At 36.8% G+C, this 16,715-nt stretch overlaps 1 protein-coding gene and 1 pseudogene across 1 annotated transcript; both read left to right on the forward strand.

The window, feature by feature from the left end:
• Positions 1-1,011: 1,011 nt before the first annotated feature.
• On the forward strand, positions 1,012-3,126 carry LOC126693961 (exopolygalacturonase-like). Its single transcript, XM_050390006.1, has 4 exons — positions 1,012-1,137; positions 1,231-1,530; positions 2,111-2,626; positions 2,730-3,126. The coding sequence occupies exons 1-4, from the start codon at positions 1,012-1,014 to the stop codon at positions 2,964-2,966; spliced, it is 1,179 nt and encodes a 392-aa protein (XP_050245963.1). The 3' UTR covers positions 2,967-3,126.
• A 234-nt stretch (positions 3,127-3,360) lies between these two features.
• Positions 3,361-16,715, forward strand: part of LOC126696158 (protein GAMETE EXPRESSED 1-like) — a 36,071-nt pseudogene continuing 22,716 nt past the window's right edge.

Below are 16,715 nucleotides of genomic sequence, written 5' to 3' on the forward strand. Positions count from 1 at the left end.
TACAATCTAAGTTACAACATATTCCAAATTAATGGTAGGGCTTCACACACCCATATTTGCATGGCTCAGAAATTAGAACTTAAAGCAAAGCAAGCAAATTGTGTGGCTTCTTTGTTCGAAAACTTAAAAGGAATGTTGTGCCACTCAATTTGTGTTAAAGATCATTAAGGAAGTAGGGTTGGAAGACGATTCATGAATTTAAACTTAAAAGACATAAAGATCAAAGGAACTCAATTAAAATATATTATGCTTTTATCTAATACTTATATTATGCTTTTATCTAATACTTCTAACTTATTTAAAATTATTTTAACTCTATCTAAAATTGCTTATTAGTTATAAACCATTTATTAAAATTCAATTTAAAACCACTCCCAATTCATTTAAAATTAATCTAAATTTTATTACAAAAACTTTTTTTAGTTCAAATATAAATGTGGATAATAATTTTATCGTGTTCTAAAAAATAGATTATTCATTTTCAAAAATTTATGCAAATAACTCTTTTTTTTTATTATAAATTATCAAAAAATGTAAACATAAAAAAAACTTATCACATCATAATAATAAAACTTAAGTTAAGAAATAACAAACTATATATACACTCATGAATAAATCAGTTTCATTCTTTACCAAATAATTAATATCCATACAAAACTTTTTCAAGCGTGGAAAAAACTATAAAAAAGACTATGTATAATAATATTAAACTTAAGTTATAATTTAAATATACATTTATTTATATGTCTTTTTAAATGCATCCATTCATATGCATGTGGTTATAAATTAGTGTTATTTATAGTAGGAAGCATGAAGGCTAATATTAGGACAAAAGTTAAACTAGAACCGTACAATCCCTTAGAGATAAAGATAAATGTAGCTAACTATTAGTTAAATTTTCGTTGGTGTTGAGCTTCTGTATTGCATTATAAAAAGGTCAAACTAAACATTCTCTCATTTCAATTATAACGAAACAAAGAACAAAATAATTAAAGAAGTCAAAAAGAAAATATGGGTTTGAGACTGGACATTGCAATGATATTAATGCTATTCTTGCTAAAATCCACTGGCAACGTCCAAGCCAGTATCTTTGATGTGAAACAGTATGGAGCAAAAGCTAATGCGGATGTCACCCAGGTATAAATGCACAATGTGATTCAACTGAAGATATAAAATATGCTTACCAGAATTGTTAGCTAAAATAACTTTTGTTATTCATTTTGTCTTTAGGCTTTGACAAAAGCTTGGAAAGCTGCATGCGCATCAACGGGTCAGAGTAAAGTTGTGGTTCCAGGAGGGACATACAAGTTGGGCGCAGTGCCTTTGGAAGGTCCTTGCAAGGGTCCTATAGAGCTTCAGGTTATAGGCACTTTACAGGCCCCAGAACAACAATCTGGGGATAGTTGGGTCAGTTTTAACCATGTCGACTTTTTTACATTGTCGGGCAGTGGAACTTTTGACGGCCAAGGGAAAATCGCTTGGGGTCAAAGTGAATGTTCCAAAAATAAGTACTGCAAGCAACTTCCTATTGTGAGTTTATTTCAATCTTACCCTGTACAATTCCCACCAATTTTAATAAATATCAACTTTATCACACGCGTTCTTTGCACTGAAATTTCCTCCAAACTGGCTTGAAAGAATTTCTCCCAATCCATTACATGGTTATTCGTAAATCAACCTCTCTCTCTCTCTCTCTCTCTCTCTCTCTCTCTCTCTATATATATATATATAGATAGATTGATCTCTCTCTCTATATCTATAGATAGATTGATTGATAAATAGATATGTATGTACAAGTTGTTATTTGAGTCACCACATAATGGATTGAGGGAATTTTCTTCCTAACCAATTTGGGTGCACACTCCATCTTTTTTGATAGAGTAGAATGTCTTAAATTTCTTAATTTACTTTTTTTTCCCCTAAATTTGTCTTATGGATAAATAACTTTCACTTATGTGATAGGTTATTTTTGAAAGCACAAAAAGTGGATACAAAATATTTCTATTCGTATAAAAAATAACATAGATATATATATATATATATATATATTACTTAACAAGGAATGACACTAATTAATTTTGTGGGTTTTTCTTTTTCAAAAATTGATCAGAATATAAGGTTCAACTTCATCACCAATGCAATCATCCGGGACATAACATCATTGGACAGCAAAGAGTTCCACATTAATGTTTTGGGGTGCAAAAATGTTACATTCCAGCATGTTACCATAAAAGCACCTGAAACTAGTGTCAACACTGATGGAATCCACATAGGGCGTTCAACAGGGATCCACATAATTGATACAAATATTGGAACCGGAGATGATTGTGTCTCGCTTGGTGATGGAAGTCGGGATATAACTGTTGAGAAAGTAAATTGTGGACCTGGCCATGGAATAAGCATAGGAAGTCTTGGAAAGTTCCCAAATGAAGAACCTGTGAGTGGTGTCAAAGTCATTGGTTGCACTCTTACCAATACAATGAATGGTGTGAGAATCAAAACATGGCCTGCTTCCCCGACTGGCTCTGCCTCTGATATGCATTTTGAGGACATTATCATGAATAATGTTGGCAATCCTATCATCATTGATCAAGTTTACTGCCCATGGAATCAGTGCCAAGCAAAGGTGATAACATTCATACTTGGAAGTTTGATGTTGATAGAATTAATGTTCAAAGTAGAGAATTACTTAATACTAATTAATACCATTTTTTTTTTATTGGTTTTAGATACCCTCTAGAATTAAGATCAGCAATGTTAGCTTCATAAACATTCGAGGCACATCTAAGTTTCAGGAGGCTGTCAAGCTTGTTTGTAGTAAGGGCGTGCCATGTGAAAAAGTGGAGCTTCGTGACATAGACCTCAAATACAACGGACATGACGGCTCTTCCACATACCACTGTATTAATGTCAAGCCCAAGATTTCTGGCAAACAGAATCCTCCTGCTTGTACTGTCAAAGCTTAATCTAGTTTAAGCTTTTGAGTAAATATTAGTGCTTGTGTTCATATGTAGAACACGGTTTAAGAAGGCAGTTAAATTTAGAGTAAATGTAATTATTTTCTTTGTAAAGTGATTGTGTTCATAACTTCATATAGAGAACACAGTACAACTGAACATTTGTACAGGCAAAGTCAGTGAATTGTAATATTGTCAATATCAATAAGTAATAAAACAAAACCAGGTGTCATTTTCTCCCCTGCCTTACCTTTCAACCAACTTAACTCGGTGCAAAAAAAGATGAATGATCTAGTCAATCTCTTCTGAGGCGAAAATAATCTGAAGGCCCATTTTGCAAATAGAAGGCACAGGTAATATATCTATAATGTATTAGGGAGTGCCATTTTCTGTCAAAAGAAAAATGCAAAATGAAGTCACCTTGAAGAGTGCAAGAAAGGACAAAGATGAGGGAATTGAAAGAGTGAACAATGCTAGAAGAAAACTAACTGGCTTAAAATCATGTTGGTATGATGCTTATCAAGGACATTTTCCCAAGTGCTCTGACATCACTACTGCTGATGACAATGAATGGCGGAAGACATTTGGTTGGGATCTTAGCAATTGCTTTCAGAAAGAGTCTGGAAGACACCCTTTTCCTGCATGCCATACTAAATCTCCCACGAAGAATTACCAACAATTCTTCCTCGAAACCAATTCTATTTGCCATCGGTTACAGTTGAGTATATTTGATCTTTTCTCATTTTTATTTTTATTGGCTTCCCCTTTTCTTGAATCCATCTGAATACAATCTGTTTTGAATTTTTATTTTGTTTTTATCAACAGATCTAATTATATCAGGCATCAAACAGAGAAATTGGTAAATCAATTAGTAATATCAGCTAACTATACCAAAGAAAAATTAGACACCATTGAAGAGAATTCGAAGCATCTGTTGCAGGACTCAAAAGATATACATGATTCTTGGACTAAAATTGATCGAGAAACCCAACAAGTGGCTCAAACTTGTAAGAATGTCAGTAATTAGATCAATGGTGTATTGAAGCAATCGGAGTTAGTTTTTGAGCAATCTGTAAAGATCGCAACTTCTCAATCCAACTGCAAAAAGGGCAAGAAACAATGAAGATAAATTTGGAAGAGGGGATGACAATTGTTAGGTTCTGAAGATTTAGGTTTAAATGATTAGAATCATGTTTTTAATGTTGGCAAACCGAGAACAAAAGATGTTTAGTCCATGTATTAGGCAATGCTTAAAAGTGGTTGTTTCAAGGTTCAAATTCAGCTGATTGCAAAAAAGGAAGAAATTTTCTACCAAGCTCGACTAATCGAGAATTAAGCTCGACCGATCGAAAATCACAGGCACAGTTTTTCTACAGAATTTTTAAACAGGCCAAGCTCACAAAAATGTTTAGGGTTTCATCTAAACCTCTCCTCATATAAAAGGGAAACCTTAGCCACATTTTGAAGGTGCTGAAAAATCTTGTGTGTTACTCTTGTGAGATCTAAGAGGTTTTGTACCTTCTAACTACACAAGAATCTACCAGTGCAAAAACTATAATAAAGCGTTTGGTAGAACATAGTTGCTGCATCAAGATCATTACTGATGGTGATTTGAAACCTTTAAGTGGGAACTCAAAGTCACAATCAAGGCGGCTTGTGTTGGTGTAAATCCAAGAAGAGAAGGAATCCGTGAATTCTAAGCTTGCATGTGGCGGTGTTAGTAAGTTATTACTGGAGGTAGCAATAGATTTAAGATTGAATCTGATTGTAAAAACTTCAATTCTCTTATAGTGGATGTGTTTACCTTGAAGATAGTTAGGTTAAATCATTTCCAGGTTTTTACCTTGAAACAGTTCGTTTCATTGGTTTTCTTGGGTCATCATATCGTGGTGTTATTTACTTTCTGCTACATTGCATGATATGATTTATTGTTGTTTAACTTAGATCTGAATAATTAACCTAAGTAACTACTTGGCTAATATATTAAGTTAAACAATCTGCTTTAAGGGGTCTAAACGAACAAACAACAATGATTCATGAGTATCACAATAACCTTGGTATGGGAATACATAATCAATAAAATGAGACTGGTGAAATTGAGAAGACAATAAACAAAGTGGGAGACGCAATGTATATGAAGATGACTAAGCTACAAAGCAAAGCTGATGATATTGGGAATGTATCTAGAATCTCCTTAGATAAGCAAAATAAACTTCTGGAGGGGCAATTTGAAGTGCTTCAGGGGCTTCAGTTGCTATCCGAATTTCAATCCCAAGCACTAGAAGAGAGCAGGTAAACACAAATCAGGCAGTAGAGTCATGCAGGTAAATTTATATTGGATTTGAGTAATTTATCTACTGACTACTAAGTCATTTGATATAAAATTTGCAGAACTATCTTGCAAAAGTTAGCTAAATTTGGACATGAATAGGAAGAAGAGCTTGTTTGGCAACAAGAACAGATTCAACAAGCCCATGACCATCTGTTTGAAAAATCAAAGTCTATATTGGCAGCTCAAGTGTGTTTGTCTTTATCTTGTATTTTTTAAGAAATTTAGGGGCTGTTTGGATTTTTTTTTTTTTGTCATCACTCATCACTCCTCGTTCAATTTTCGTCACTCATCACTTATCACTCATCACTTAAAATACCCCAATTTTCCCAACCCCACCTATTTGGCACTCATCACTCAGTTCTGCCATTATTTTTTGTTTCAAAAAAAAAAAGAAAAAAAAAGTCAAACATTGCAACTCAACAGTGAGAGAGTTGTGAGTTTAATTATGGAAATGCCATTGAAAACATAGTTATGGAAACTGAAAACACTTAAAATGTGTTTTCAGTTTCCATAACTCATCACTCAAAAATCAAAGAATTAAGTGATGGAAACAAAATCCAAATGGACTTCTCAGCCATGGGTCCCTCCATTTTTGAGTTATGAGTTATGGAAACAGCAAATCCAAACAGCCCCTTAGTCACCCATGAGTTATAAGTTTATTTACCTTTGTATTCTGAGGTATGTAAAAGTATATATATTTTCTTACAAGAGCTCTAATGTTAATGAATTTTTCTTACAGGTCTATGTACTGCATTAATTCTTAATTGAATTTGCTATACTTCGATTTGTGCCAATGGGTATTGACCAACAAACATGGTTGACCAATCAAATAAGATCGTTCTTCGTTATTATTGCTTCTGTTCAGATTCTACATGCCATTTTTACATACAGGTACTTCAGAAAGGATTTGATGCAAGCAAAATTTAGGTTAATCCAAATTTTTGTTATGCATGTAAAGCAAGTGTCATCACCATTTTGCAGGGACTTTGAGAGGTTGAATTATGAGATGCTACATGATCTGATCAACAAGGATAAGTCTTGGGATGCAGATAGCAATGTTGGCTGGTCTCAATGGATTGACACTAAGATACCAAATGGCATAGAAAATCTCAAGGATTCTAACTGATAGTTTTTAGACCCCTTAAAACACAATTAAATTAACCTAGGTAATTAGCCAAGTTGTTACTTAGTCCAAATTAACAAATCTAGGTTATCACAATCACAAAGATCATATCATGCAAAGCAACGGAAAGATAAATAACACAAAGATATGATTACCCAGGAAACCAAACCGGTAAAAACCTGGGGAGGATTTGACCTAGCTATCCTCAAGGTAAACTTGAATCCACTATCTTGAAAGAATCGAAGTTCATACAATAAGACTTACAAGCCCCCACGCTCGACTTCTTATTGCTACCCACCAGTAGAACTTACTGACATGGCCACGTGTAAGCTCCGAATCCACGGACTCCTTCTCTCTTGGATTCACCACTAGATACAAGCACACCCACTTGTGTTTTCTTTAAGTTTCAATGGCAGCAACTGAGTTGATCATCAAGGTGTAGATAATATCTTCTCCTTGAAAACCCTAAGTTTGTGTAAAGGAAAGCTCCTCTAGATCTCACAAGAGATTTACACAAACAGCAATATGAGCAACACTAAAATGTGGCTAGGGTTTGCCTTTTATACTTATGACAAATTAGAAAACCCTAAAGCGTTTTAAACAACTAGGGCTGAGTTGGAAATCTGCAAAAAAAAACATTCTGCCCGAGATTCGATCGATCGAGCCAGGCCGAAATGCATAATACTTTCTGCATTAGCTCGATTCCAACTTTACATAAAATGTACAACTTTGAGCAAGACTAAAACACTTCTAAACAAATTGTTTTGATCATGGTTTGCCAACAATACACATTAGAGTTCTAAATACATAAATACCTAAGTCTTTAGAACCTAACAAGGGGTCATTCAGTTGAATTTGAAATTCTGAAACAAGGGGTCATTCTTATCGTCGTCCCCTTGTTCCATAATATTGAAATTCTGCACTTAAATGATTCGAATGAATTTGAAAATGAAATTAATAAACAATTGGAAAAGAAAATTGAAGCTACTGAACCAACTTTTGAAACTCTTAATTTGGGCTATAATGAGAATCTACATTTAATTAAAATTTGCTCAACACTAAATGAAGAAGAAAGGAAAGATCTCAAAGATCTCCTCAAAAAATTCAAAAAAGTGCTTGCATGGTCCTACGAAGATATGGCCGGAATTGATCCCGAGATAGCCCAACATCACATTGATACCCATGCCCACACGGTACCCGTTAAGCAAAAGTTAAGGTGCATTAGAACTAAATGGCTCTTAAAGATCAAAGAAGCGGTCACAAAACAGTTGAAAGTATTCATTAAACCCGCACACCAAGCCAAGTGGATAACCAATATTATGCCCATACCTAAGAAGGATGGAAAGGTGAGGATGTGTGTGGATTTTAGGGACTTGAATAAGACATAACTTAAAGATGATTTTCCCCTTCCCTACATAGATGTCTTAGTGGATAACACGGCTGGTAATGCCTTGATGTCTTTAATGGATAGCTTTTCAAGGTATAACTAAATCAAGATGGCTCTTAGGAACATGACTAAAACCATTTTCACCACCGAATAAGGGATCTATTGCTACACAGTAATGCCATTTGGGCTCAAGAATGCAGGTGCAACTTATCAAAGGATGGCCACAGCCTTGTTACATGATATGCATAATGAGGTTGAGGTATATGTTGATGACATGATTGTAAAATCCAAGGATAGAGGAGGTCACATCATTAACTTAAGGAAGTTCTTCGAAAGGATCAAGGAGTACAGATTGAGGTTGAACCCCTAAAAGTGTACCTTTGGAGTGACAGCTGGGAAGTTGCTAGGTTTCCTAGTAAGTGATAGAGGGATAGAAGTAGATCCATTCAAGATTAAAGCCATATTAGAGACGCCTCCACCCAAGAATGAGAAGCAAATAAAAGGATTCCTAAGTCAACTACAATGTATCAGTCGATTTATTGCCAAGCTCAACTCCACTTGGGAGCCCATCTTCAAACTCCTAAGGAAGAATGAATCCCACACATGGAATGATGAATGTCAAGAAGCTTTTCAGCTCATCAAGGAATACCTCCTCCATCCACCCATCTTGGTACCCCCAATACATGGAAAACCATTACTCTTGTGTCTCTCTATCATAGGAGATGCGATTGGAAATATGCTTGCACAAGAGGACGACGATAAGAACGAAATGGCAGTGTACTATTTGAGCAAAAGATTCCATGATTATGAGACTAGGTACTATTGGAAAAACATGGTTTGTATCGCTTACAAAATATACGCAGTGGAAAATTAACGGATCTATTTCATTCGCAATTGATAACATGTACTATGTAAATTTCAGAATTTAAGAACAAGAGAGCGTACCTTGGTGCGGTGAAATTCAAAACCAAAGATTAGAAGTACTTGGGAACACTTTTAATCTTCACTCCAATTCTATTTATGCCCAAGAAGTGTGGTCTCTCAATCAGTTTATACGTATGTGTTCAAGGGAGAATAAGAGAGTGGCTTACACTGACATACACATTATTTCATTCATCTGAAAATTCTGTATGTTCCTCTCCTTATATATTTATATATATATATATATAACTAATTATCTAATTGGGCTAGCCTTTTGGGCCATTCTAATTGGGCTTTAGTATGTGGCCTGGAGTAGGACCAAAAGGGACAAATAAGACACTAGCTCCAATGGGTTTTGGGCCTTTCTATCAACTCTTAACAAGCCCAAAATTACCACTAATTATATTTAATACCATTATATAAATATAATTGCACTCTAAGCCTAATTAATAAATTATGCCCCAAGACTTTATTATACATTCAATCCCTTCATTAAAATATTCGTAGTATTACAAAGTCATGAATGTTGACTACCACTTTGAAGATTACTACATCTTAATCCTTGAGTACTCGGTTTAATCCTTTAAGTTATTCATCATATATTTATGAAATCCAATTTCATAAATATATACTTTAGTAAATTCTTATTAAAGTGGTTAGGCCTAACACTCTAAATAACCAAACCCATTAAACTTATCTCAAGGGAATATTTTATATCTCTGTTAAGAGATTACGAATTCTATCTTGAAAATATATGTTCCTTCAACATTAAATGTGACTGCCCAACATACTAAGGTTTTGATCATGACTTTAGAGACCACAAGGAACAATAGCCTCTTTAAAGCTAAGGTCAAGCTTCCTAATCAAAGGGAGAGAATTCTACCATTGGGAAACCTAAAAAGAGTGTTCTCTAGTAGCAAAATACGTTTGGTGATATTTGAGAGCCCCCAACGGCTATTTTATACTAAGGAGGGGCAGTTATGGTTTTTCTGACCCATGGCAAATGTACGCATAGTCAAACCTATGTATGCAGGGTCAAGGCTTTGTACGCAGGCTCCTTTACACGTATGCACTGCGAGAGGCAAAACCCTAGTTTTCTTTGTTTTGAGTATGGATTTCTTCCACATGCTTCTTGTCTGTCTGTAGGGATCACCAAAAATGCCTCTTCCTTGTCGGTGACTAGGGGTCGCCTCTGAGTCCTCACCACCATCACCATCACTAGCATCATCATCATCATCATCATCATTATCATCACCGAGATAAGCCAGTCCTCTAGGGTCGTACAAGTCCTTTGAATACTGAGTCACCTCCTACTTGAGGTTCCCAGCCAGCCCAACCAACTCCTCATGCTGCTTGATAGTGGGCTGAAATGTGAAGGGAAATAGATTAGAATGAGCAATTGAAAGATGCAAGAGAAGAAGATACAAAGAAGAAAGAAATAGGAGAGAACTCACCGCTCGTGTGCTATCCGGAAAAGGATAGCCCATGACATTTGTGTTGCGAGGCACAAGACGCTCCCTAGCAAAGCCATCAGGGTCTTAAGCATAGACGTCCAAGGCAGACAAGGAAGGTCAATAGGAACACTAGGAGCAGGGGCATCCTGGTACAAGCGTTTTAGTTCAATATCACCATGTACAAGAATGCAAAAGAAGAGAGTGGGAATGGAAAGAATGGGAAGAAAGGACACTACCTCGATGGTAAGAATGGGTTAGTCACAAATTGGAGGTTTGTGGATCAAAGGGAAAGAAGGCTACTACAAGATCAAGTCCAATTGGGTATTGGAGCGATGGTTCAACTGTAGGTTGGTATTTTGGGATAGGCTACGGTAGTTGGTGTTAGGTTCTAAAGTCTTAGGATTTTATGTATTTAGAACTCTAATTTGTTTTGTTGGCAAACCATGATCAAAATAATGTGTTTAGAAGTGTTTTACTCTAGCTCAAAGTTGTTCTTTTATGTAAAGTTGGAATCGAGTTAAAGCAGGAAAGCATTGTGCTTTTCGGCCTGGCTCGATCGATCGAAAGACAGGCTCGATCAATCGAAGCTCGGGCAGAATGATTTTCTGCAGATTTGTCCAACTCAGCCCTAAGTGTTTTAAAACGTTTTTAGGGTTTCTTATTTTTCCTAAGTATAAAAGGCAAACCCTAGCCACGTTTTAGTGTTCCTCATAATTGCGGTTTGTGTAAATCTCTTGTGAGATCTAAAGGAGCTTTCCTTTACACAAACTTAGGTTTTTCAAGGAGAAGTGTAAGGTTGAATTTATTCAACCATCTAATTGGCTTTATTCCGTGCCAAATTTGCTTGTAATTCAGCATTTAGTAACCCTGTATTTAGGTGGGATTGTTGTAAGGGTAGTGAGTGAGATAGTGTGAAGATTGCTCAAGAGTGTGCAAGAAAACAGAGTGTCGCGGCTGGGACTCGCGGGTGGACTCGCGGCTTCAACCCGCCAGAAGATGCACACGTGCCAAGCATGCTGGAAGATGAACAGTCATGCTAGCTGGAGCACTACAGGACAAAACAGGACAACTGGCCATACGGTTAACTCGCGACTGGAACTCGCGACTTAGTCAAGCCGCGAGCCACCCCTGTTTTGGAAAAACCTGACGTTTCGCATTCCACTCCACTTCAGTATAAATACCCTTTTAACCCACGATTGAAAGAGAGCTTCCAGAGAGAATTTTGAGAGAGAAACCCTAAAGAAAAACCAGATTGTTTCACCCACAATCTCTACCTTAGAGTCTCATCAAAATCCCTCACTCTCTTCCTCTCCATTGTCAAATCCTTGAGAGGCCATTATACCAAACCTGGTTCTCACCATTATCATCTCTGTGAGACAGACGTTTGGAGTTCTGGGAAGCAGTTAGGAAGGAGCCAATATTCATTGGTTGATGCTACGGTGTAGTAGCGGAATCCGGAAAGCTAGAAAAGAAAAAGGTTCGGCGCAACCTCGTTGGAGCAAGAAGCTTGGAAGGCTTAGGTGCATTGGGTAGATTAGGCTTGGAGGGTCTATTGCTGTCCTTGTATCCCAACTGTATTTTCTAGTGGATTGATTACCGCTTGGAGGGCGGCGGAGAGGTTTTTCGCCGAGGTCTTCGGTTTCCTCTTCGATAACATATCTGGTGTTATCTCTGTGTTTGCATCTTCCTTCCTCTCTATCTCTGCCTTTACATTATCTGCTGTGGTTTATTTTGTTGTGGCTTAGATAGTTGTTTAATCAATTCTTTATTATAGCATATGTTAAGTTTCCGCACACTAGTTGTTTAACATATTGCGTGTGTTGATTAAATTGGTTTTTGGGGGTCTAAACGTTCAAAAGTGTTTTTATACACGTTTTTGAACTTTCAATTGGTATCAGAGCAGGTACACTTGTTGTGGTTTAAATACCTAAGTGTGATCCTTGACCTCTTGTGTTTATTTGCCATGGATTGTGCTTTGTATGACTCTTTGCATGATTTGGTTGGTAATGAATGTAACATGCCACGTGTTTGTGAAATTGCCTCTATGAGTGTTAATCCTCATAAGTGTGATGACATGTTATTTGAATCTATGGGTGGTGTTGACCAACTCTTAAAGAAAAATGCTAAGAAGTTTCAAAAGAATTTGAGCAAGTTATTTTGTGAAAAGGATGATTTGATTGCTAAGCTCAATGAATCCAACAAATTGGTTGAGAAATATAAAAAACTTGCTGAAATTTCTCTTGAAAAGCTGAAAGAGTTTGAATGTTTGAATATGGACTTGGATGCTAAACTTGTTTTGTCTAACAAACTTGTTGATGATCTTAAATGTGAAAATGAATCTCTTAAGATGCATGCCAAGTGTTGGATTGCTGAACCTATTGTTAAAAAGGATGAAAATATTTGTTGCAATCATGTTGTGATACCCGATTTTGTGCCTAGTGTGTGTTCTACCTTAAAGGACAAATCGGTGTACATTCCTCCACATAAAAGAAATCAAAAGGTGGAGAGAAAGACTGTTAAGTCAAAGCCTCTGTTTAGGTCTCAACCTAAGGCTCTGGATGGATCTAAGTTTGTTCCAACTTGCCACCATTGTGGTGTGATTGGTCATATAAGACCTCAATGTCATAAGTTGAAGAGGGAACAAAACCATATTGCTAGATCCCTTCCCAAAAGGCCTAGTGGACCTAAACACATTGTGTGTCACCATTGTGGTGCCTTTGGTCATCTAAGACCTCAATGCTCTAAGTTTCATGCTTTTAAAAGAATCAAAAGAAAAGAAAAACTTGAGCTTCTTGGAAGTTGTGCTAAAAAGGATAAACCGGATTTGAGTGATAATAGCATGTTGTTAAAGAAAGTGTTTAATGCTCTTAACTCCTTGTCTATATGCATCTCCGGTTCTCATTCTTCCAACCCTCGTCTCACTTCTCATGAGACACTCATTCCAAACAATTGTTCTGTTTGGATGAGGAAGGGTTCCTATGGTTGAGCTTTTGCTCCTTTGGTCCTTGATCTAATTCTTTCGATCTTTGTAGGACCCTTCATGCATTAGATGCTTCATTGTCATGCATTTGTGCATCATGCATATCTTTATATGCATTGTTTTGTTTTTGTTTTGATCTTACTTTTATGTCTTTGGTTTGTGTGTGTAAAAATCCAAAACCACATAAAAAGTAGAAAATCAAAAAGCTTGATCGACGTTGTTGAGTTTTGTCTCAAAACTTGTTTTGCCTTGTACCTTTGTGCTAATGGTTTTATGCATTTTCGAGCATTGCTTGTTTCTTTGCACTCATATCACTGTGGAAGAAATCTTGAAATCTATGTGATTGTTGTAAATAGATCTTCAAACTTGTCATGAATGATTAGTGAATGGTTATGTTGATCTTGAAACTTGCATAGACTTGTGTCTATATATCTTCCCACTCTTTATTTTTGTTTTTGCTAAGAAGAGCTCACCAAATGTAAATCTCCAAATGAAAAGAGATATTGAGCTGCAAAAGCTTGTCGCACATTCTAGTATTCGACTAGGAAAAAGGGTAAGCGACCTTATATTAAAGAGAATGTTTATTCAAAAAGCCAAAGACTTGTTCATTAAAGTGAAATATCAAATATCACTCTCACAATGAGAGGCGATTGTCTCAAGAGATCAAAATGATCAAATGTTATGGAGTCAAATGTAAAGCTCCAAGATATGTTATCAAGTTTTGTGGGAGGTCTTATATACATATTTCTATAATTGAGATGGATCACTTGATCTAGTGCTAATTGTGTATGCCTTGGTTTAATTGATCATTGAAGCTTCACATTAGACTAAGGACTATTTCATTGTTGATATCCACACACAACACACAAGTTTATGTTCAATAAATGCCATATTCATTTGTGTGATTGTACTTGATGAAATGTGTTTTCACATGCTCAATCTTTGTTAATTCAAGCCAAAAAGATTTTTGAGTGTTTTAGGTGTTTTTGGAAAGTATTTTGTTAAAAAATCTGAAATTTTTCAAGAAACCCAGTTTTGCCCTGTTTTGGCGACTCAGTCGCGGGTAAGTCAAGTCGCGAGACTCAGTCGCGTCTTCGCGGGTCATTTTTGGCAACTTGTTCGTGAGTGGAAGGTCCAGTCGCGAGGGTTACTCAGAGATTTTGGCGGCTCAGCTCGCGACTCCCTCGCGGGTAGACCCTCCAGTCGCGAAAAACACTTAGAAAATTTTTCAAAATTTTGTCTTTGAGCGTTTTGGCGGCTTGCCCTAGCGACTTAACTCAGTCGCGAAAATCGCGTGTTTTGCATATTGAGGGTTATTTTCAAAGTTTTTTTTAAAAAAAAAAAAAAAAAAAAAAAAAAAATTTCATTTTTCCCTTCATGCATCATTGGCATTATTCGTACCTTCATCTCTTGCCCTTGTTTCTCCTTGACCCTTTGTCTATTCCTGACAAAAAGGGGGAGAGTATACTCTAAAGAGTATGTCGGAGTGTTTTGTCATTTCTATATGACTCTTGTGCACATCCTTAGGGGGAGAAATTCTATTTCTCATGCACATTTGTAGGGGGAGAGATATTCCATAGGGGAGATGCATATACCAAGGGGGAGAAGACATTGTGTTAACTAGAAAACTTTGTTCTATTTGTTTTCTTGTTGGCTTTATGGTGCTTTGAGTTATGCTTTGTTGTTCTCATTGCATCATGTTTGTGCTTTGGACATGCATATATCCCTATGCTATTATGCTTCATTGAATGCATGTTCAGATGATCATTTGCTTTGCTATGTGTTCATTGTAGTCATTTCTATATGACTATTTTGGTGTTTGATCAAGTTGCTCATATGTTTTACATCATGTTTACTTGATCGCAATTTGCTTGTTACATTATACTTGTCCTTTTATTACTTGCTTTACCTTGAGGGTCTAATGAGTTTTGTGCAAGTGTTTCAGGTTACAAGTATATATGTTCCAAGTGCATCACAGCTTCTCATCACTTTGAAGGGGAGAAATTTTAAGCACTTTTAGTTTATATTGTTTAAGTTTTTATTCAATATAATGTGTTTGTACCCATATGCTTTTGTAAGCTTTTAGGGTTATTGCTTTATGCATAGTTTGTAGGCTTTATGGTATGTACCTTGCTTAAGTGCAGCCTTTATGCTATGTTGAAACCAGTACTTTAATCTAAATGTTCTGCATTTTGGTTTATGTACTGTCACACTTGTGCCCTTGTAGGATTGTTCCTAGATGCATATGCCATGTGAGCTATGCATTGGTTGAGTGTTGAACATACAAGTGTCTTGCCTTGTGCTTGTTAACTTGTATGTCCTTGTGTTCATTCCAAGTGTGAATGAACACTGTGATCACTACCTTGTGGTGTTCACTTGGTTGATCAAGCCATGGTTTGTTTATTAACTCCATTTTTGCTTGATCTCATATTGCCTGTTTCATATGCATTTATAATTTTCTGCTTACAATGATCATGGTGTATTGTTGTGTTTCAGGAGTTTATGTTAATATGATTCAAGTGCTTCACAGCTTCTAGAGTTAGGTGTGAGTGAGTTTTGATCAACTGTTCCCAACTCACATGTTAAGTCTAGAGTCTGTTTCAGGGTTTTGTCACGGAATAGCCAAAGGGGGAGATTGTAAGGTTGAATTTATTCAACCATCTAATTGGCTTTATTCCGTGCCAAATTTGCTTGTAATTCAGCATTTAGTAACCCTGTATTTAGGTGGGATTGTTGTAAGGGTAGTGAGTGAGATAGTGTGAAGATTGCTCAAGAGTGTGCAAGAAAACAAAGTGTCGCGGCTGGGACTCGCGGGTGGACTCGCGGGTGGACTCGCGGCTTCAACCCGCCAGAAGATGCACACGTGCCAAGCATGCTGGAAGATGAACAGTCATGCTAGCTGGAGCACTACAGGACAAAACAGGACAACTGGCCATACGGTTAACTCGCGACTGGAACTCGCGACTTAGTCAAGCCGCGAGGTCAAGCCGCGAGCCACCCCTGTTTTGGAAAAACCTGACGTTTCGCATTCCACTCCACTTCAGTATAAATACCCTTTTAACCCATGATTGAAAGAGAGCTTCCAGAGAGAATTTTGAGAGAGAAACCCTAAAGAAAAACCAGATTGTTTCACCCACAATCTCTACCTTAGAGTCTCATCAAAATCCCTCACTCTCTTCCTCTCCATTGTCAAATCCTTGAGAGGCCATTATACCAAACCTGGTTCTCACCATTATCATCTCTGTGAGACAGACGTTTGGAGTTCTGGGAAGCAGTTAGGAAGGAGCCAATATTCATTGGTTGATGCTACGGTGTAGTAGCGGAATCCGGAAAGCTAGAAAAGAAAAAGGTTCGGCGCAACCTCGTTGGAGCAAGAAGCTTGGAGGGCTTAGGTGCATTGGGTAGATTAGGCTTGGAGGGTCTATTGCTGTCCTTGTATCCCAACTGTATTTTCTAGTGGATTGATTACCGCTTGGAGGGCGGCGGAGAGGTTTTTCGCCGAGGTCTTCGGTTTCCTCTTCGATAACATATCTGGTGTTATCTCTGTGTTTGCATCTTCCT

Source organism: Quercus robur, chromosome 8 (genome assembly GCF_932294415.1).
Source record: "Quercus robur chromosome 8, dhQueRobu3.1, whole genome shotgun sequence".
Taxonomy (NCBI): domain Eukaryota; kingdom Viridiplantae; phylum Streptophyta; class Magnoliopsida; order Fagales; family Fagaceae; genus Quercus; species Quercus robur.